Raw genomic sequence first — 19340 nt, 5'->3', positions numbered from 1 at the left:
ACTTAGGGGTCCCCTCTATGCCACTGGTCTGAAATGTGTCAAAGTCAGGACTTCATAGGACTCACAATTTTGTTTCTCTATTGTTATGGATCATGGTCCAGTTCTGCCTTTTGTCCATCGTCTGAAACAGATGTTTAGTTTTTTCAATTGTTTATAAGGGGATGATAAATCTGGTCCCTGGTTTTCACTATGGCAAGGGGTATAATGTTTTCACCCCTTTTTATAGACAAATAAACTGAGATTAGAAAGATTAAGTAGTATAGTGATGAGGAACAGGGATTTGGGATTTAGGTTGGAATCCAAATTTTTGCTCTTATCTAGTTGTACAAACTTAGGTAAGTTATTTAACTTTCTGTCTTGGCTTCCATATCTTTAAAATGGATATGTTTTTGTTTGTGCTTATGACAATAACAATAATAAGCAAAACATAATAAAAGGTTAGAAGTTATTTCTTACTATTATTGTGATGATTAACTGAGATGATGAATGTGAAGTGTTTAGTATAATGCTGGACACACAGGGAGTCTTGGATATAGTGTTAGCTAACTAATGATGTTAGTCCATGATCACTTCAGTAGAATTCTGACTTCAAGTTCAGGAATGTAACATCGATGGACATGATGGATGTTTTTCCATTTTCTTTGTCAAAACTGTTTTGCTTTTAAAAAGTATCCAGAACAAGAAAATATATCCAGGGCCACCTGTAAGACAAATCCCTTTGAAGCAAGGACAAAGTATACTCATTTAATGAAACATGAGAAATCTGGTTTGTATTTGTGGAGAAATTTTTAAGGAAAGATCCATGGATCATCCATCATAAATTCTTAGTTCAAGGTAACTATTGTTTAATTAACCACAAGTGATGGATATCTTTAATATGGGTCATTATTAGCAGTTTCGTAGCTTTGAGACTAGGGTCACCCAACACATAACTTTTAAAGGACATTATCTACTTTTCTTTTTGGAACCCCATAAAATCTTGCATAATCACAAGTAGGGCTCAACAGAGAAAATCAGGGAAAGCAGCATGTTCATTGTTGAAGGTTTGTCCATGTCCTAAGTTGATCCTCACGATGGCAGGTAGACAAGTAATAAGGCATAGATTTGTCAGATGTGTAATGGAATATTTCAGCTCAGCAAGGGGGAATTTAGAAGTCTTTCCCTGCTGGCTGATCACCGGCCCTATGTCGTCCAACAACATCTGCTTATTCTCAGATGACAACAGTGCCGGTTAATTAGAGCTTGTTTAGGTTTTGACTATTGATAGACTTAAATTATATTCATATTGCCACGCAGAACAAATACATAGAAAGGTTTAGCTTTGATATAAATACAGCTTTTCCTTTGCTGCAGTGACATTTGAACTACGTATCAGAATAAAAAGCTTACAATAAGTCAGGCATAAAAAGTAGATCATCTAAATCAGATAATTAAGAAACATCTGATTAATGGCAATTGTGGCTTGAAAACAAAACACCCTACTTTAACAGAACCTTAAGTTGATTTATAAAAATGTAGACATTACCTACGAAAGAGATTGATGCTGTAAAATGCCACTATTATCTCTGCAAAGTCTTCAATCCTCTTTTCACTTTGGCTGTTTTAAAGATTTAATGCTATATTTGTTAGTATAAAGCATATTCTTTATATGAAATTCTTGAACTAGAATGAATTTCGTTCTTTTATGACCATTAAAAAGCTTTCCCTTTTCTGCACCTTGTAAACTCTCTTTCAACAATACTTATGAAAAGTCAAGAAAATGGTTTTTCTAGAATCCAGAATAATATATCACTTGTAGTCATTTAAATCGCAGAAAAGTTTGTTTCTTTGCGGTACATTTTGTGTAACAAGGTTTCTGTTGAGGGACTCAGTAGAGCGTTCTATGGGTGTTGGGATATTTTCTTCCGGGAGACACTGCTCTACTCATTGCTGTTCCCATTTAAAGGCTCGTAGGTTAGAGTTGACCATAGGCAAGGCATCCCTCAAGGGAGATGCATGTCAGAGATCCTTGGCTTTTTCTCTACCTTCGTGCTTGCTTTTCCCTGCCCTCCTCCCCCTTATTCTCCATGTCTCTTCTCAAAGAAACACAAAGAGGCATCATTCAATAATATGTTTGCTTGGTGTCCTTGATTAGACATAATCCAGACATCAGGAAGCTAAAACCAAGATGATTATTTATGTAATTCTTAAAGCTGGAAGTGTTGAAATACACTGTAAAAAATGAACTTTTAAAAAGCAGTTTGAAATACAAAATTCTGTCTCTATTACACTGCCTTCACAACACTAAGGTAATTTATCATGGAAAGCAGCTTAGGTAATCATAAAAGCTAAAGAGCTTCCTGCCACTGGCAGTGCATTAGTTCCAAGGCTTTCCATAGAACTTCAACCAATATGACATTTCGATCCCTTGTGTCCAAGAAGTGGTCAAGGTTGATCAGTCAGCTTTCAAGAGAAGAACTGGCTCCTGATGGAGGGCAGCTATAATCGTAGGGTTTTTTTTTTTTTTTTTTTTTTTTTTTTTTTTTTTAGGAAAGTGATATACTGAAAAGTCATATCATAGTTACGTATTTATGAAGTATTGGTTTCTACACACTGGACGTTTGACAATGATTGCTAGAACAAATCATTACATTTCTAAAAAAAAAAATTTAAAAATGCACAGACTCTATCAACCAAATGGATTATAAAAAGTCTCACTCCTGGTATCATCTTAATGAATGCAGTACAGAGTGTCATAAATGCCCTTACATCCTTGTCACATAGTGTGAATTACAAATAGAAAAACCAAAGAGATGTTAAATTGACTTCCCTTTAACGGAGTCTGATATGTGAATCCTTTGTTCCTTTCTCACTTATTGCAGATGTCTTTCATTAGTGAGTTCTCATGTTCAAATAATCAGCACCCAAATATTCAAGATTATGGGAAGACAATACCATTGCCATTTTCACAGTCACATTATGATATTTTAGTGTGTTGAATATAGTAATTATTTATTAAAAGTAACACATGAAAATATGAATAAAATACCTTTATGTACAAAGTGGCATGGCATGATTTCTACCTAACATTTAATAATACACTTGCAAATTGTCCCTGCATTAACATAGTACAAAACAATAAATACAAACATTAGGTAATATGAGAACACCAAGAAAATAGGAAAGTCTCCACGGATAGGAACTGTCGGCTCTGGAAACTTTCAACTCAAGGGAAGGTCATGTCATCAAGGAACCCACCTACCTGGCTGTCAGGTTAGCTGCTCACAAAGGTCCTTCCTAAAACTCCCAAGCATGTTCTTATAAAATGTAGTAATGTGCTTTTCATGTCACAAATGACGGGGGAGGCCCGGGCTTCTTCGGATTCAATGAAATTATTGCATGCCATCTGGACATCACTTTATTGGGACAGGTGACTGGCAGACTGGAGAGCAGGACTGGACATCAGGAAAGAGTCCACGAAGCTTTCTCCCTTGCTACCCCTGGAGCACAGAAGCTGAAGATGAAGCCTGTGGGGGGAAAAACGTTCAGACTGCAAGAAAGTGAAGAAGATGCCGGAGGGACCATTTCTTGTTAAGAAATATGAGTGACTTGCTTTTTTCCACCCGATGGAATCACTTGACTGTCTCACAAGCACTTCAAAGTCAAGGTGTCTCAAGGGACAACACTCTACAGTAGCCTGACCCCCACCCCAGCCGTGGTTTCCCATCTCCTGGTTTCAGCTACTTGCAGTTGGCCTCGGTCCAGAAGGAGAGGGTCCTCCTTCTGACCTATTGATCAGAAGGTCAATAGCAGCCCGAGGCTATATCACCACACCTATGTCGTTCACCTCACTCCATCTCATCAAGTAGGCATGTTATCATCTCACATCATCATAGGAAGGGAGCGTATAGTACAAGATATTTTGAGAGAGAGAGAGAGAGAGAGAGAGAGAGAGAGTGAGAGACCACATTTACCTAACTTTTATCACAGTTTATTTTTATAATTGTTTCATTTTGTTATTCATTAATGTTGTTAATCCCTTACTGTGACTTATTTATAAATTAAACTTTATCGTAGGTATGTATGCACAGGAAAGGAACACAGCATGTACAGGGTTTAGTCCTATCCGTGGTTTCAGGCATCCACCTGGGTCTTGGAACATGTCCCCCATGGGTAAAGGGGGGCTACTGTACTGCCAGCCAAACCTGTTCCCTCTCACTGTACAATTCAAATCTCTGCTCTAACCTCCATGACCTACCCAGGTACTCATGCTGGAAAAGTGGGCACACCTAGACTTGTAATCTTCCTCATTCCCCACTGCCCACATTCAATCAATCACCACCTCTGGAAAAGTTCACCTTCCAGACTTTTCTCTACCCCGTTCTGCCTCTTCAGCTCCATCCCTACTGTACCTGGAGAACTGGCGAAACCCTTGTGCCTTTCCTAGGGAATATTGCAATAATTTTCTAACTCCTCTGCTTCCAGTCCTACTCCTTACTCTTACTCCTCTTGAATTAATCTTTATTGAACACTCAGTGATGTGTCTCAAGCACAAATATCATCATATTCCTCTTCTGATGAAAGTCCTTAACTCTACCCAATCATTAATGGGAGGCAGTTGGCGGTCTGTTCCTTGGGGTGACAACGTGAGTAGACGTTTATTGGCCACTTTCATGCTTTGCTGCTTGCTGTGTGCTTATCAGGGTGAAATGTGAACAGACAACTCTCCAATTCTCCTTCACAAGAAGGAGAGCAGGAGAGCCAGGGTTTTATTTGATCACTTTGGGATTTCTTCTTTGCAATGCAGAAACAACTTTCCGTGTTGGCCCCCAAAGGAGCAGGAGATGGGGGCTTCTGTGCCTAAGTGGGAAAAGGGGGGTGTGGTCTGAGCCAGCAGGGCTTAGACGTTGTTGTGCTGCTGATGGCAGTACTGGTGGTTCCCGAGAGTCTGGGTGGGGTGCGCAGTGGTGCCAGCGGTTAGAGACCTGCACCCTGCTCGTTCATGGCATGGTTGGTGGAAGCAGGGGCTTTGGTAGGGTTAGTTAGTTACACTGCTGCCTCACATGGGGGCAAGTTAGACACTGGTGGCCATAGTGGGGAGTGCTTTGCAGAGCAGGGAGTGGCCACTGGATCCATGCCTTAGGCTATGGGAAAGATTGTAGAGCAGAGGATTTCTGATGTCCTCTAGAGCATCTGCAACTGATAGATGGTCCAGTATACGGTAGAGTGTAGCATAGCTCTGGAAAGAGCACAATGATTCTAGGCATGACTGCAGAACAGACTCCCCTCTCAAGTTTGGAACTCATTTCCTGGGTATTTTCCATCCAAGTTTGCAGGAGGGGGAGGTCTCCCCAAATGAGAAAATGTCTTGATGGCAGTAATGAAGGAGGAAAGAATCTGATTTTATTCTCCTTAGAAAAAGTATTTCATTTTCACTTTCTGAAGTCCTTGATGACTTACCATGGGAAACAAGACCTCCCATGATCTGGGGCCCTCTACTACTTCAGCCTCATTTCCTAGCCTTTGTGGCATTGAACTATGTCTTCTGGACCAGTGCTTCTCAAGCTATCTAGGGTGAAAGACCGGATTGGTTTCCAAAAATTTCTAACCGGCTGCAAACTGATATTTCAAAACTGATATTTCAAAACTGATATTTCAAACTGATATTTCAAAACAGAATGTTGCAGCAATATCAGATTGCTATGACGACTTTTAAGGGCTCATTCTCAGTTTCTACACTTAATCTCACCACGGAACAGTGTCAGCGGTTCACTGACCTAGCAACAGATGTGCACAGCACAGCACAACGCTAACCAATTATTTATAATTTCTTTTATATTCACGCAGTTTCTTATCCTGTAAGTCTCAGCTCAGATACCATCTTTTCTAAGCGATTGGCCATTAAATTTCAAGGTACCATGTTTAACTTTACACACCACTGTCTTATTATTTACCATATTAAAGTCCAATTATCTTCCTTACATGTATTGCTCTTCACTTCTTTTTTTTTTTATTAACGTTTATTTATTATTTTTGGGACAGAGAGAGACAGAGCATGAACGGGGGAGGGGCAGAGAGAGAGGGAGACACAGAATCGGAAACAGGCTCCAGGCTCTGAGCCATCAGCCCAGAGCCCGACGCGGGGCTCGAACTCACGGACCGCGAGATCGTGACCTGGTTGAAGTCGGACACTTAACCGACTGCGCCACCCAGGCGCCCCTCGAATTTAGATTTTCAAATGCAGCATATGATATTATTTGCTTCACCAGTATGATTTTTAAAAATTAGAAAAAAAAGGTTTAATTAAATTGAAGGTTATAATTTTTTTGGTCTTAATTCACATTTTTTAAGATTTTATAGTAACTCTTCTGTAATTTTATATTATCATTTCTATTCCTTCCTCTATGAATTGCCTGTTCCTAGCCTTTGCTCATTTTTCTATTTCCTAATCTGTATAATGCCTTTGGTATATTTAAGAAGTTAATTATTTGGTCTCATGTTTTTGACAAACATTTTCCCAATTTGTTTTTTGTTTCATAATTTTCTTTATGATATATTTTTTTTTTGTGCTTGGAAGTTTTAAGTCATGATGTGGTAGAATTCCTATCTTTTCCATTGACTTTCCTTATACTGTTTTGTGTTTTAAAAAATTTTAATCAGTTACTTAAAAAACATACATAAATTCTTTTACTCTCTCTTTTTGCATCGTTCTTTTTATACATATTTCCCCATAAAGACATTATTAGCTAATGTCCCCACCTCCATGCTCATTATTGACCAATTTGCTCAGACCATTTGTTGGCATCAATAAAAAAAGAATGTACTTTGCCTGTTCCACGTTTTTGCATAGAAATTTTGGGCTTAGCAGAAGTTCTTTGCGACAGCAAACCCATTCATCTAGCCATGTCATCCTTACCACTCCCTGTTGTAAGAGAATTAATCTCAGAAGAAGATAACAGAGCACATTTACATTATAAATGAGCCCACATATATCTAGAATTGCATACCATTAATATGTTTCTAATCTTTGATTCTGGTGGCCTTCAAAACTTAACAGAAATTATTTCCACATTAATAGCTATTTTGAAGGTGGTACCAGGTAATAGATGGGACCAAAGTGATTTATATAGGGAAAGTTTAAGCTGATGTGATCCTTTTCTTATTCTTAAAAAGTTATGATCCCTAAATGGAGCAATCCATCTGCAGTGAAAGGATAATATTTTACTGAAGCCCTTACCAATTTTCCTCTTGTTGGTATAAAATCTCCGAGATTTTAAAATCTGTTTGAATTGATGAATCAGTGTCAATCATGCTCACACAGCTTTTAATTTTTTTTCTCTAATTATTATCTTATTTCTTGTATGTGATTTAATGTTACCACTAGGCAAACTTTGGAGAGGGCAAGAATCATAAGTTATAAGTATTTTGGAATTCTTCTCTGCCCTGCCAAATCACATTAAATATAATGCTCTGCACAAAACAGAGGATTGATATATGAAGCGGCAAACATTAAGTTTATCCAGAATTTGATTTTGAGACGAAAGATTTTAACATTGTGAACTTTGCTACTCCCCACAGTTCCAAAATTCCCCACTTCTTTTCCCAAAGCTTCTGGTTCTGATGACTACATTCCTATTTATTCTGAATCTCTTGAGTTGATATCTGATGTCTAATTGATAATCTAGAAAGTCATTGCTCACTGGTTACTGCGTTCAAAGTACAATGATTGCCAAGAGAAATAGACTGAAAAAAAGTTAGACAAATAGTCGAATTGATGTGTCAAGCTTGTTTCTTCCTGTTCCGATCTTTACTCGTCAGAACATGGTTATGTGATTCCAAAATTACAGAGACGAGAGACAAAAGCTACTTATTTCTGAGAACTTAAAGACATGAAATTAAAGGCTAGGAATATTTTTTAAAGTATAAAAAAATGGAAAGGAATCGGAACTGGACAAAAGTTTATTTTGTTGAGCTTGTTTGGGTCCCCACTATCCCTCACTTCTGTATACCTTTTCTTTCCAACTGAAAAGAAGACTTTGTCTTCTGCCAAACTGGACAGTTGGTCACTAAGAGTTGAGCATTTTGATAATTTAGAAAGCATCTTTTGACTAGCCACAAGGTTGCAAAGGAACCCTAGCAGGCATGAGAGCAAGGTTGCCATGTACTAGGTAGGTTTGGACCACCTGCCTCCACAAGCTTCTTAAATTTCTCAGCTTCTCCAACTTTGCATCTAAAAATGTCCATCACGAAAGGATAGGCAGAATCTCAGATTCTTCTCTTTCTAATCCACCCTTGCTGGCTAGAAAGGGATAGATTCTGACACTGGTGTTCACATCTGGATGGCAGTCCTCTGTCTCCATCTCCTGCTACTGGCTGGAGAAACGTGGCAAGCATCATTTATTCGACAAGTGCTCTCTGAGTGTCCGTGACGGCGCTGTATTACTAGCTGGGTAGTAGACATAGGTAGTGGACACGAAAATAATATCCCTTCCTCTGGACACCACCCAGAGTGCCTACCATCGTGGTCAGGTCAATTCTGGGCATATGCGTATTTGTTCGTTCTTTTGCTTTTTTACTGTTAGTTGCCGGAGGGTAAATTCTTCTGCAGGTTCTAAAAAGCATCAAACGCTAATTGTGAGGGCACTTAATCAATGCATCTTGTGAAAACTAAACTAAAATAGGAAGAAAATCTTCTTACTCAATTCTAGGAAAGCAAAAGACAATCTCATGCTAAACCAAGAGGGTTGATTCTAGCAGGCAAGAAACTGGCCTGAGCTGTTTTACTGAAAGAGGAAATGTATGTGCATTGCACGGACTCCCGGTCAAAGCACAGAATATACAGAGTAACAGTGTTGCTCGTAACCATAGTTTTGAGAGGTTTCAATTATTTATTGATTCACAATTGCTGCAATGAGATTGCAGCACAGATTGAGAACATTTGCATCTGTTCTCATAGAGACACTGGCGGGCTCTGTGTCTCAGCTAGTTATTTCGCAACACTATGCCTTCGTGACCCGCTGCATACCAGAAACCCCAGCTGAGACTACCTTTTTGGATCACCTTGCTTGAGGTGCTTTGTATACACATCCATGGTTCCTGAACCCACAGGGAAGGGATGTCCCGGTGCAGTCTTTACAGAGGGAGGACAAATGGACCTCCTACCTCCCTCCTCTGAACCCCTTGCCCTCTGCCAGTCTTTGGCTGGGATGCATCTCCTTACCTTAGCGCAGCTGCTGTATCACATCTTTTTCTTGCAATAAACTGAAAATTTGTAAGCATTGCCATTCTGGGTCCTTTGAGTCTCTGTTAACAATAGAACCCTGTCTAACTGCCACTGTTAGTGTGCATATTCTGGCCGAGGTAAAGGCAAAGTGCATTTACGTGAAAACATTGCCAATAGGCAGAGTGAATTGTAGCAGGCAAGGCAACTGGAAGAATCTTCTATAGCCCCCAATATATGCAGTTCTCTGGCAAATCTTCTTAGAGTTTGTTTTTAGACAAATAGATAATGATGGTCTCCCTGACACAAACCATTAACTTTTCAGCTTCTAAAGTCTTTGGAGATAATCTAAGCTACAGCACTCTAACAAAGCAGATATTAATGAGCATCTCACTGAATGAAATTAAAAAAACTTACATATTTATTGCCCAGGTGTGGAGAGGATTCGTCAAGCTGTCAGTTCTTGGTTTTTCCTTGTGCAGAGTGCTCACCTACAAACAAAAGAAATGTTTTGATCTCTAAGCTCAGAGAGTGAATAGGGATGAAAATAAGGTTTCTTGGCTTGTTTTTTATTTTTCAAGGAAAGTCCAATTTCCCAGTAAGAATGTCATTAGACCCAAAATCTGCCTCTTGGTATCGCCTGGAAATTGTTCACCAAGATTTATGAGCTTTGTTCCACCATCATCTGTTTCCACCCTAAAGGAGCAATGCTCAACTAATTCTCTGGGAGCAGGGGTTGTGAGTCAGGAAGTGATAATAAGAGAGGCACTCTCGGGAATGAGTTATAGTTTTTTGCTTGTTCCTTGAGCCTAAGCAAAACTGTATTATATATTTAAACTGCCATTTTATCAGGAAGACATTCTAGGGTCCTCTGTTTAAAGAGTTGGGTAAGAGTTTTGTGAAAAGGAATTTGGAAGCCAACATAAACCCTTTGGTGATATACAGAGCAGTAGAGGGGGCTTTAGTCAAAATAACAGTGTTATTCCGTCACCCAATATAAATATAAATAAATATAAATATAAATATAAATATAAATATAAATATAAATACAAATATAAATACAAATGTAAATATAAATATAAATATAAATATAAATATAAATATTGACCTAGGATAATGGGAAGCAGAGGATCCCAAGTCTTTTTACATGCCCCTGAATTCATTCATGATCAACACACTGCATGCTACCTGCATCTTTCAGGTAGATTCAAGTATCGACATCAGTCACACTATATAAAAGCGGTATGGGTCAAAGTCTCCAGCTTTGAGAATAAATGTCGTTGTTTTGCTCCAACTTTTATCTGTCTTTTAGAAACCGGTCTTCTGGGAACTCCGTTAATGTCACCTGTCACCGGCACTATCATGGTGATACTAAATGGTGCCAGAGACCAACGAGGAGAACAACCCGGGACTCCCTTTCAAGAACCCCTTAGGTGCCATGCTCTGAGAAATCCCGGGCACAGAGTGACAGCCCTCCTAGCCGCTTTCCAGCACAACTCTGTGCTCGCTATTGTTATTTTGCAAAAAGCACAGAACCTCCTGGAATCCGTGACTATGAAGTACAGGAATGAGAAATGAACAAAATAAAAAAATTATTGAACCCCTACTGTTTGTCAGAGTCATGTCAGGCGAAGCTTATGAAAATCATTCCAATTCTTTCTTTTAATTTGTTTTTTACATTTATTTTTGAGCAACAGAGAGAGAGAGAGAGAGAGAGAGAGAGAGAGAAAGTGTGAGTGGGGGAGGGGCAGAGAGAGAAGGAGTCACAGAATCGGAAGCAGGATCCAGGCTCTGAGCTGTCAGCACAGAGCCCAACGCGGGGCTCGGACCCACGAATCGTGAGGTCATGACCTGAGGCAAAGTTGGACCCTCAGCTGACTGAGCCACCTAGGTGCCCCGAAAATCATTCCAATTCTTAATATCTCCCTCCAAGTTCTGTCTAACTGGGAATAGAAAATACGAGAAAGATTCAGTTACAATATGAATCCAATAGGTTATAATAATGTCTTTGGTAAAAGCAAATGAAACACGCACCTACAAAAGAAACAGCTGGAAAGAGATACACCAAGCCATTAATGATTGTATTGTGTTGCATTTCATGAGAACTTTTTAATTCTTTTCTATTCTCTAGTTTTCTCTATTCTCCATTATGCAAAATGTGGTCAAATATTAAAATGGAAGTTTAAGGGGCTCTTGGGTGGCTCAGTCAGTTAAGTGTCTGACTTCGGCTCAGGTCATGAGCTCACAGCTTGTGAGTTCGAGCCCTGTGTCGGGGTCTGTGCTGACAGCTCAGAGCCTGGAGCCTGCTTCGGATCCTGTCTCCATATCTCTCTGCTGCTCCCCCACTCATGCTCACCGTCTCTCTCTCTCTCTTCCTCTCTCTCAAGTATGAATAAACATTAACAAAAATTAATAAAAAATAAATAAAATGGAAGTGTAAGCCATGAAGAGCTATTTCAAGGCAGTGATATATATTGACTTGCCAAATGAAAAAAAAAACAAGTTTGGAAGAGGAAAAGACCATGTACACCTAGGACAATCAAGGAAGGCTTGATGGAAATGCAGGGTATGGGCAGATATTGAAGGGCTGAGAAGACAGAAGCTGGATCGATGTATGCCTTTCTAAATCCATTCATCTTTTTCCTCATCTTCACCCTTTCATTCATTCATTCATTCATTCTTTCTTTCTTTCTTTCATTTGTAAAAATGAATAAGCAAAAAAATGACTGCACATTTAAGGAGTAATTACCATAATATACTAATTAGTGTTCATATACTAACAATATACTCATAATGTGTCATTACCGTCCGTAATGGGGAAGTGGCAGGGGGTGGGGGCGAGAAGGCTTGACAAAAGGGAGCAAGACACCATCTCCTCCTTCAAAAGAGCTTGAGTTCAGCAAGGAAGACAGGGATGGGAGATGAATAGTGCCTGGAGAATATGAGTTAGTACGTGGTTCGCAAACTAAGCAAGAGGAAGTCTGGTGCATCGCGAAAGGCCTTGTAGACATGCCAAAGTGTTTGAACTTCATCTTAGATAATACAAACCTAGCAGTTTTCTAAGCAGAGGAAACTTATGAGTTAAGATCTGCTTTTTCTTCTTCCACATGGTTCAATATCAAGTAGTGCTTTATTTTTTTACCTTTATTTATTTATTTTGAGAGAGAGAGAGAGAACAGGACAAGCAGTCTCTGTGCTGTCAGTGCAGAGCCCGAGGTGGGGCTCGATCTCATGAACTGTGAGATCGTGACCTGAGCTGAAATCAAGAGTCAGACATTTAGCCGACTGATCCACCCAAGCATGCCTCAAGTAGTACTTTAAAATGAAATTCAAAGATACTATGCTTTCTTTCTTCTGGGAAGTCATATATTCTTTAAGGAATTTTCCTCATAATCCTTGCAGTCTTTAATATTAAAAAAAGGCAGTGTATATTAACTTTCTGAGATGTGATATAAGTAGCAATCATATTTAAAATGCATTATGGCACATATGTATATTTTGCAGTCAATCATGGTAATGTTTAACTTGGCAAGATTTCTAACTAAAGCTGAGTGGGATCTTGTATGTTCTCATAAAGGGTTGCCTGATCTGCTATATTTGGTGCTCATTTCTTTCTGAAAGCAGATTCTTGTTGTACTCTAGCAGACTTTTTCTTTTACATTGAAGAAAACTCCTAATTTAAATAATCAAATTGCAAACATTTATGGGTTACATTTTCAGCAGAAGAACCTACTTGAGAGAGCACATATTTGAAGAAAGCAAGAGGTGTGGATGGATAAACAACATGGCCTAATCAGAAGAGGCTTTGGAGCAAGGAACTGTCTTAGTAGGAGAAAATGACCAGAACAATAACTATGGCTCATGGAGGCTTCTGGAAACCCAGACACTTTAGTATTCACTGGCATTTCCCCTGAAGATGGGTTGCTACAGAGCTCTGTTTCCTTGGAAACATGATTTATTGACCTCTAAAATGGCACAGTTTATTCTGAGATATAATACCAGAGTTTATAAATTAAAGTACTGACTAATCCAATGAGTTCTTATGGCCATTGAAGCTCAAATTTCATTTTGTTACCACTTAGGCACATTAGCACTATATTTCTTAGGCCACAGAGCAAATAACATGAATCGTAACAGTCATCAATTCTGAGTGGTGGGTAGTCAGATAGTCGCTCTATCAAATTTTTTTCTGTATTTTTCAGATTTATTAAAACTTTTATATAGGAGATAGTGGAAAATTTGGCCAAAGGTGTGCATTTGTACCAAACCTAACCATTTTAGGTTTTATTCTAGTTACCTTTGAGGAAAAGTGTTACTGTTGGGCAAAAGATATTTGGGTAAAAATAGTTATAACAATGTAACTTCTGTTGAGTATTGTGAGCATAGTTTTATTTAAAAAACATATTTGAATTTAAAAGAGAGTGAACAGAGATTTGTTGATGAGTGTTTCAGGGGCCAGACTTTAATAAAAATTGTGGTAGTACAGGGGCGCCTGGGTGGCGCAGTCGGTTAAGCGTCCGACTTCAGCCAGGTCACGATCTCGCAGTCCGTGAGTTCAAGCCCTGCGTCGGCTCTGGGCTGATGGCTCAGAGCCTGGAGCCTGTTTCGGATTCTGTGTCTCCCTCTCTCTCTGCCCCTCCCCCGTTCATGCTCTGTCTCTCTCCGTCCCAAAAATAAATAAATGTTGAAAAAAAAATTGTGGTAGTACAAACAGCATTTGGAGATCATTGTGTTTTAGATTATTAATTCTAGGCTATTGAAACAGACTCTGAATGCACAATTTCAGTTTTTTCCTATCACCAAATATTTCCCATGAAAATCAGGATGGGCTGACCATTGAGAGGTTACTTCATTAAAAGAGGTATGATTCTTAAATTAAGGTTGGCAGAAATAAAGGAACCAGAGAATAGATTTTATTATTTCCATGGTAATACTTCCTCCTTAAACCTGTGACCTAAAAATTTGCTTACGATGAAAAGGAATCTTGGAGAATTAAGGGTCTTCCTAACTACCTCACCATAGTCTATTTCACTGATTAGTTACCCTTGTGACAATGTGAGTGGGAGATATCAGTTTATGTCGAATTTTCCTTGGACCTTAAAGAAGAATCATGTACTAAATTTGCAACCAAGAAACACAAGCTTCTCTGGAGTTTTCCAATCCTCAAGCCTCAATTCTGGTGTCAGTTGTCATTTCCCTGATAGAAATGGGGGGCATTAGAGTAGGTGGTCCTGATCCCAGCCCTCTCCTCACAAGGATAGCCACAGGGGCTCTGCATGGAGGCTTCTTCCAAATGCTCGTTAGCCTGCTAACCCATAGCTCGGAGAGCCCCAAGGCTGCAGAGTGTTTTGTTAAATCCCCAAGGGATTAAGGAGAGTGCATGAAATTATTGTGATGCTTGTCTACACACAGGCAGGTTTGGAGAACTTTTCTTGGCAAATGGTGTGATCATCATTTAAGATCCTTATTTAAGACTAGTTCACATGTAGGCTGGTCTTCCCTGACCTGGTAGAATAGGCATAGCAATTTAGTTGAGGCTGGGGAACAACCAGGGGAAAACTGTAAGTGGTTTCCAATTATTCTATGAATGAATTTTATTCCTTTGCCCATTCAGACGGTTACCTCCAAGAGGACACAGTGGGAATAAAGGAAATGTGTACATCGAAGAGTAGCCTAGATGCAAGGAAGAAGAAGGTCTCTCATAAGACCAAATGACTCACATGAGGGGTCTGGGCATGTCTGCAGATTCTGGGTACCCTTCCTCAGTTTTCAAGTCTTCTGTCTGCCTGGTGTAGTTTGTTCTAGTTAGAACTTCCTACCTGAAGTTGGGACCACATCCAGCCTTTGATATCTTGCTCTTGAATTGGACAATATTGGCTGCTTTTTGTTTGCCAAAATTGTTTTTTGCTGCATATGTAAAATGGAGCCGGTCATTCTAAAGCTCTCATGTTACATACCATCTGTATTCTGTGACTATTTTGTACAGGTGAAATGGGGGGACTGCATATTGTAAGTGTACTCATTTAACTTGATATTTAAATTAGATCCACATGGATTGCTTTGTTGAGTGAATAATTATCTTTTATTTTTTTTATTTTGTATTTTAGAGGGAGAGAGAGAGAGAGAGAGAGAGAGAGAGAGAGAGAGAGAAAGAGAGAGAGAATATGAGGGGCAGAGGAAGAAAGAAAGAATCCCAAGCTCTGCATGGAGCCTGATGCAGGGCTCGATCCCATGGTCCTGGGATCATGACCTGAGCCCAAATCAAGAGTCGGATGTTCAACCAACTGAGCCACCCAGGTGCCCCTATTATTCATATGGCTGTTTTGTAATACTGATGTTTTAAATATTGGGTCTACCCAAAACAAGAAAAAAATCTGTAATTCTTCATTTCTTAAAAGCTTTCTGACATTTCATTTTTCATTACTCTTGATGCAAATATAATTAATATAAATCACAATCTATGTTTTGAAGAACTTACACATTTCAAATCTAATTAAAAAACTTAGGAAATTGGAAAAAAGAAATTTAAATGTTACCAACAGGAGATTGTTTTCTCCTCATTGAGAAACCCAATTAAAATTATATGAAATGATACAAAATAGGATTTATATTTTTAACTGATGAGTCCTGGTTCTAGCTGACTATAGATAGCCCTTAGCAAAAATAAAACAACAGCATTAATAAAAAACCGGGTGGTACATTTAATGTTCCTTCTGCTACTGCTACAGAATAGAAAATGCCTCAAGTCCCCACCCCTTCTTTAGAACACATATACATATCATAAAAAGCAACCTCTAAAAGTACCATAGTCCAATAATCTTACCAAAAATAATATTTCTAGGATTCATCTTTCCCCAATAGGAGAATTTTGTATTTTGGGAGAGTTACTAATTATTTCCAAATAAATTATGCTTTTTGATTGTGTTTCACATGAACAAAATCCAAGTTCAATTTTGAAATAACCATTTTCAGGGGCACCTGAGTGGCTTAGTTGGTTAAGCGTCTGACCGGCTCAGGTCATGATCTCACGGTTCATGGGTTCAAGCCCCGCGTCGGGCTCTGTGCTGACAGCTCAGAGCCTGGAGCCTGCTTTGGATTCTGTACCTCCCTCTCTCTGTCTGTCCCCCACTCACGCTCTGTCTCTCTCTGTCTCTCAAAAATGAATACATGTTAAAAAAAATTTGAAATAACCATTTTCAGCTAATCGACAATCTGGATACTTACCAGACTCATGAGAAATTGTCTTAACAGTGAGAAGCTTCACACTCTCTTTATCGGATTGAGGTCTATTTGGAACAGAAAACATAAGTGAACACTGCAGTAATTAGCATTGTATGTCTCTGTGAAAGAAAGTATACATAATATAAACAGAATGAAGAAGACACAAAAGCACATATGTGTGTGTGTGTGTGTGTGTGTGTGTGTGTGTGTGTGTTTCTATGGGAAAACCTGTGTCTTTTTACATACAGACAGACGTATACTTTTATAGCACTTTTTGCCTCTAAAATAAAGCCTATCAATCTCTGTCACACCGTTAAGCAATCATAATCAGATAAGACAGAAACAGATCACGTGAAACACTTGACACAAGGTCCATATCACAAAGGTCTCTGGTGCCTGAAGGAAGGCATAGGAATGTTTCCAAACCTTTTGGGCTAATGTTGAGTTCTGGGGATATCCCTTTTCTTGAGGCCCTATGTACCGCACTATAGCAGCTGAACTGTCTATTCTAACCAAGAGTCTCCACTCAATCCTTTCTCAGATTTGAAACAGTTTTAAACCCAGATTCCTTTACTTGGACATCTCAAGAGACTTTGTTTCTAATAAAGAAAGGTAGGTGATCTAGGGATGTTATTTTTAAAGTTCACAACTCCATAAAGGCAACCTACAAATTCAGGTCAACAGCTCCATAAAGGCAACCTACAAATTCAGGTCAACAACAAAAATCTTAACTACAAAATTTGTTTTTGACATTAAAACGATTTGTCTCTTTGGAGAACCTTGACTGTAAGAGTTGCCTGGATGGTAAGCACTGCTTTTTTGTTTTAATAAAGTCAAAGTACAATAACCATCGACTGCTAGGATAAAGCCACTCAATGCTGTCTCAAAGCATAAGCATGATTATTCCCTAACTGTGATGAACATACTGAAATTTTCACTGGGAAAGCTATCTTAAAACTCTATCTTAAAAATCTCTATGAGATTTTTCTTTCTGGCTATTTTTATGCATTCTTTTCTCTTTGCATTCCATGTTTGGATTTCCCATTTTACTACTTTATCCAAGTTTAAGAACAAATCTTCCCTTTTAGTTGTTGGAATCTCTCTGTTGGATAGAGAGTTCTGACAAATAGCCAAAGTCTATTTCTAGTGATTTTTGCACAATTTGTTTTAAAACTAAACAACAAAAAAAGTGTGAGTAGAAGATTAATGTTTCATGTAGATATACAGATACAGATATGATAGAGTCAGAGCTTCTGGAAAAAAAAGATGTGGCTACTTACTGGTCATTTCCATTTTCTGGTGTGCCTAAAGGAGAAGAGAATTGTTATTACAGCTGTGAGAAGCTGGCTACAACCCCCCCCCCCCCCCCCGCAATAAAAGCACCCACTCCCAGACCCCAGCTACTTTCTGTGCAGAGATGTTTATAAAGCCATTTTGTAACTTTTAAAAAATCTCCCCTGCTGCCCCACTCGACTTTTTCTCATATATGGTTACAACTATTCCTCAGGTATGGTTGACACATTCATGGAATAGCCCTAAGTGGGACAACTCCCCTGAATTTAGTTCTGGACTAATTTTAATTTTATAGTTTCATATTGCTATGTGAAACTACTATCCATGGTCACACATCCCACAGACAGCAGAAAATGTTTCAGTTTATTTTAGTATCTCTGAAAAAAAAATTTTCCTCAAAATATCCAATTACCTTTTTATACCAGAGAATTGGATTTTTGGCTCTCCTTTATACATTGCTCTTTCTGGAGACACAAGCCACTGTATTTGTGGCGAACGACGACGTAGACATTGCCTCTAATTGCATCTGGAGCCCACTGATTCAGCCTCTCAAAAGTGCCCTGCAAAATGTCACTGAGGCTACTAACTATAGCTAATCTTTTGTTTGCTTTGCCTGGCTGCTGCGCCAGTCTGGTAGAAGACATTTTGGGTGTAGAGTGAGAATTCAGAATGATTCATTCTGCACAAAGCCTTGGCCTTTAGGGAGGATATGTTGGTGGTCAAACCTTGTGGCAAATTAGGCAAACTATTTAATGTAATTGCCTAGGGCCCCCTTGTTTTGTTCCTGACTGTGCTGTGGTTTTATTTCATTGCTACTCAGCTTTCCTCGCTTGGAATTCCTTTCACGTCTAACGTAGCCCTTGTCATTGGGATGGGCCTTTTCACTCTAAGTCTCCTGGCAATGACCATCATTGTTTTATAAAGAGTTTGATTTCCACTAATATTTTGGCTACTTCTATTTCTGTCATCTTGGCTAAGATACACCATCATGACTCTTAATCCCTAGGATATAATTCATGGCGCCATATGCTGTTCACCAGTCTAACTCTGTGTTCCCAACATCAGTAGGATTTTAACAGCATTTTTAAATTCCTATTTTAAGTGTTATGTATGATATCACTCATGATGCTTATGGCCCTGCTTCAAAGTGAGTTGATATTTTTTTCTATGCCTTTTTTTCCCCTTAGAATACTGTAATACAGGTTCATTAGCAGAATGAACAGACTACCTTCTGCATAGGTGCTGTTCTTACTTAGGTTAAAGCTCGGACTACTGTCAACATTATCCAGATAAGCTTAATTTTATACTGACATCTCTGATTCGTATTGTCTTCCAGAAAGCAGAGAATGTTTACAAATTTTCTGAACTTGAAGTCTAAGGCACACACTTGAAGAGAGTTGAACTGTGGGTGTTTCATGGTGCTAATTTAATAACAATGCTGTCAAAGTCTGTTCGGAAAGCAAAGTTAACAATAACCACATAGATTTTGCTGATTGTACAATTACCGAACTTGGTTATAAAGTATTATATGCTTTCAAAATAACTCTCCAGGGGCCCCTGGGTGGCTCAGTCGGTTGAGCATCCGACTTTGGCTCAGGTCATGATCTCACAGTTTGTGGCTTCAAGC

General features: G+C 38.9%; 1 protein-coding gene across 2 annotated transcripts in view; it reads right to left on the bottom strand.

Annotated features, from left to right (window-relative positions):
* Window positions 1–2677: 2677 nt before the first annotated feature.
* EMCN (endomucin) overlaps window positions 2678–19340 on the bottom strand; it is a 101991-nt gene continuing 85328 nt past the window's right edge. For both annotated transcript variants that reach the window (XM_040477488.1, XM_040477498.1), the window contains 4 exons: window positions 17701–17725; window positions 16424–16485; window positions 9617–9690; window positions 2678–3506 (listed from right to left, as the gene is read on the bottom strand). In XM_040477488.1, coding sequence (XP_040333422.1) covers window positions 9656–9690; window positions 16424–16485; window positions 17701–17725 — 122 coding nt within the window. In that variant the 3' untranslated portion in view covers window positions 2678–3506; window positions 9617–9655. The remainder of the gene's footprint in view (window positions 3507–9616; window positions 9691–16423; window positions 16486–17700; window positions 17726–19340) is intronic.

This window comes from Herpailurus yagouaroundi, unplaced genomic scaffold (genome assembly GCF_014898765.1).
Source record: "Herpailurus yagouaroundi ecotype Mexico unplaced genomic scaffold, PumYag 28, whole genome shotgun sequence".
Lineage (NCBI taxonomy): Eukaryota > Metazoa > Chordata > Mammalia > Carnivora > Felidae > Herpailurus > Herpailurus yagouaroundi.
The sequence above is the reverse complement of the archived record's forward strand: the minus strand, read 5'-3'. Positions and strand labels throughout refer to the sequence as shown.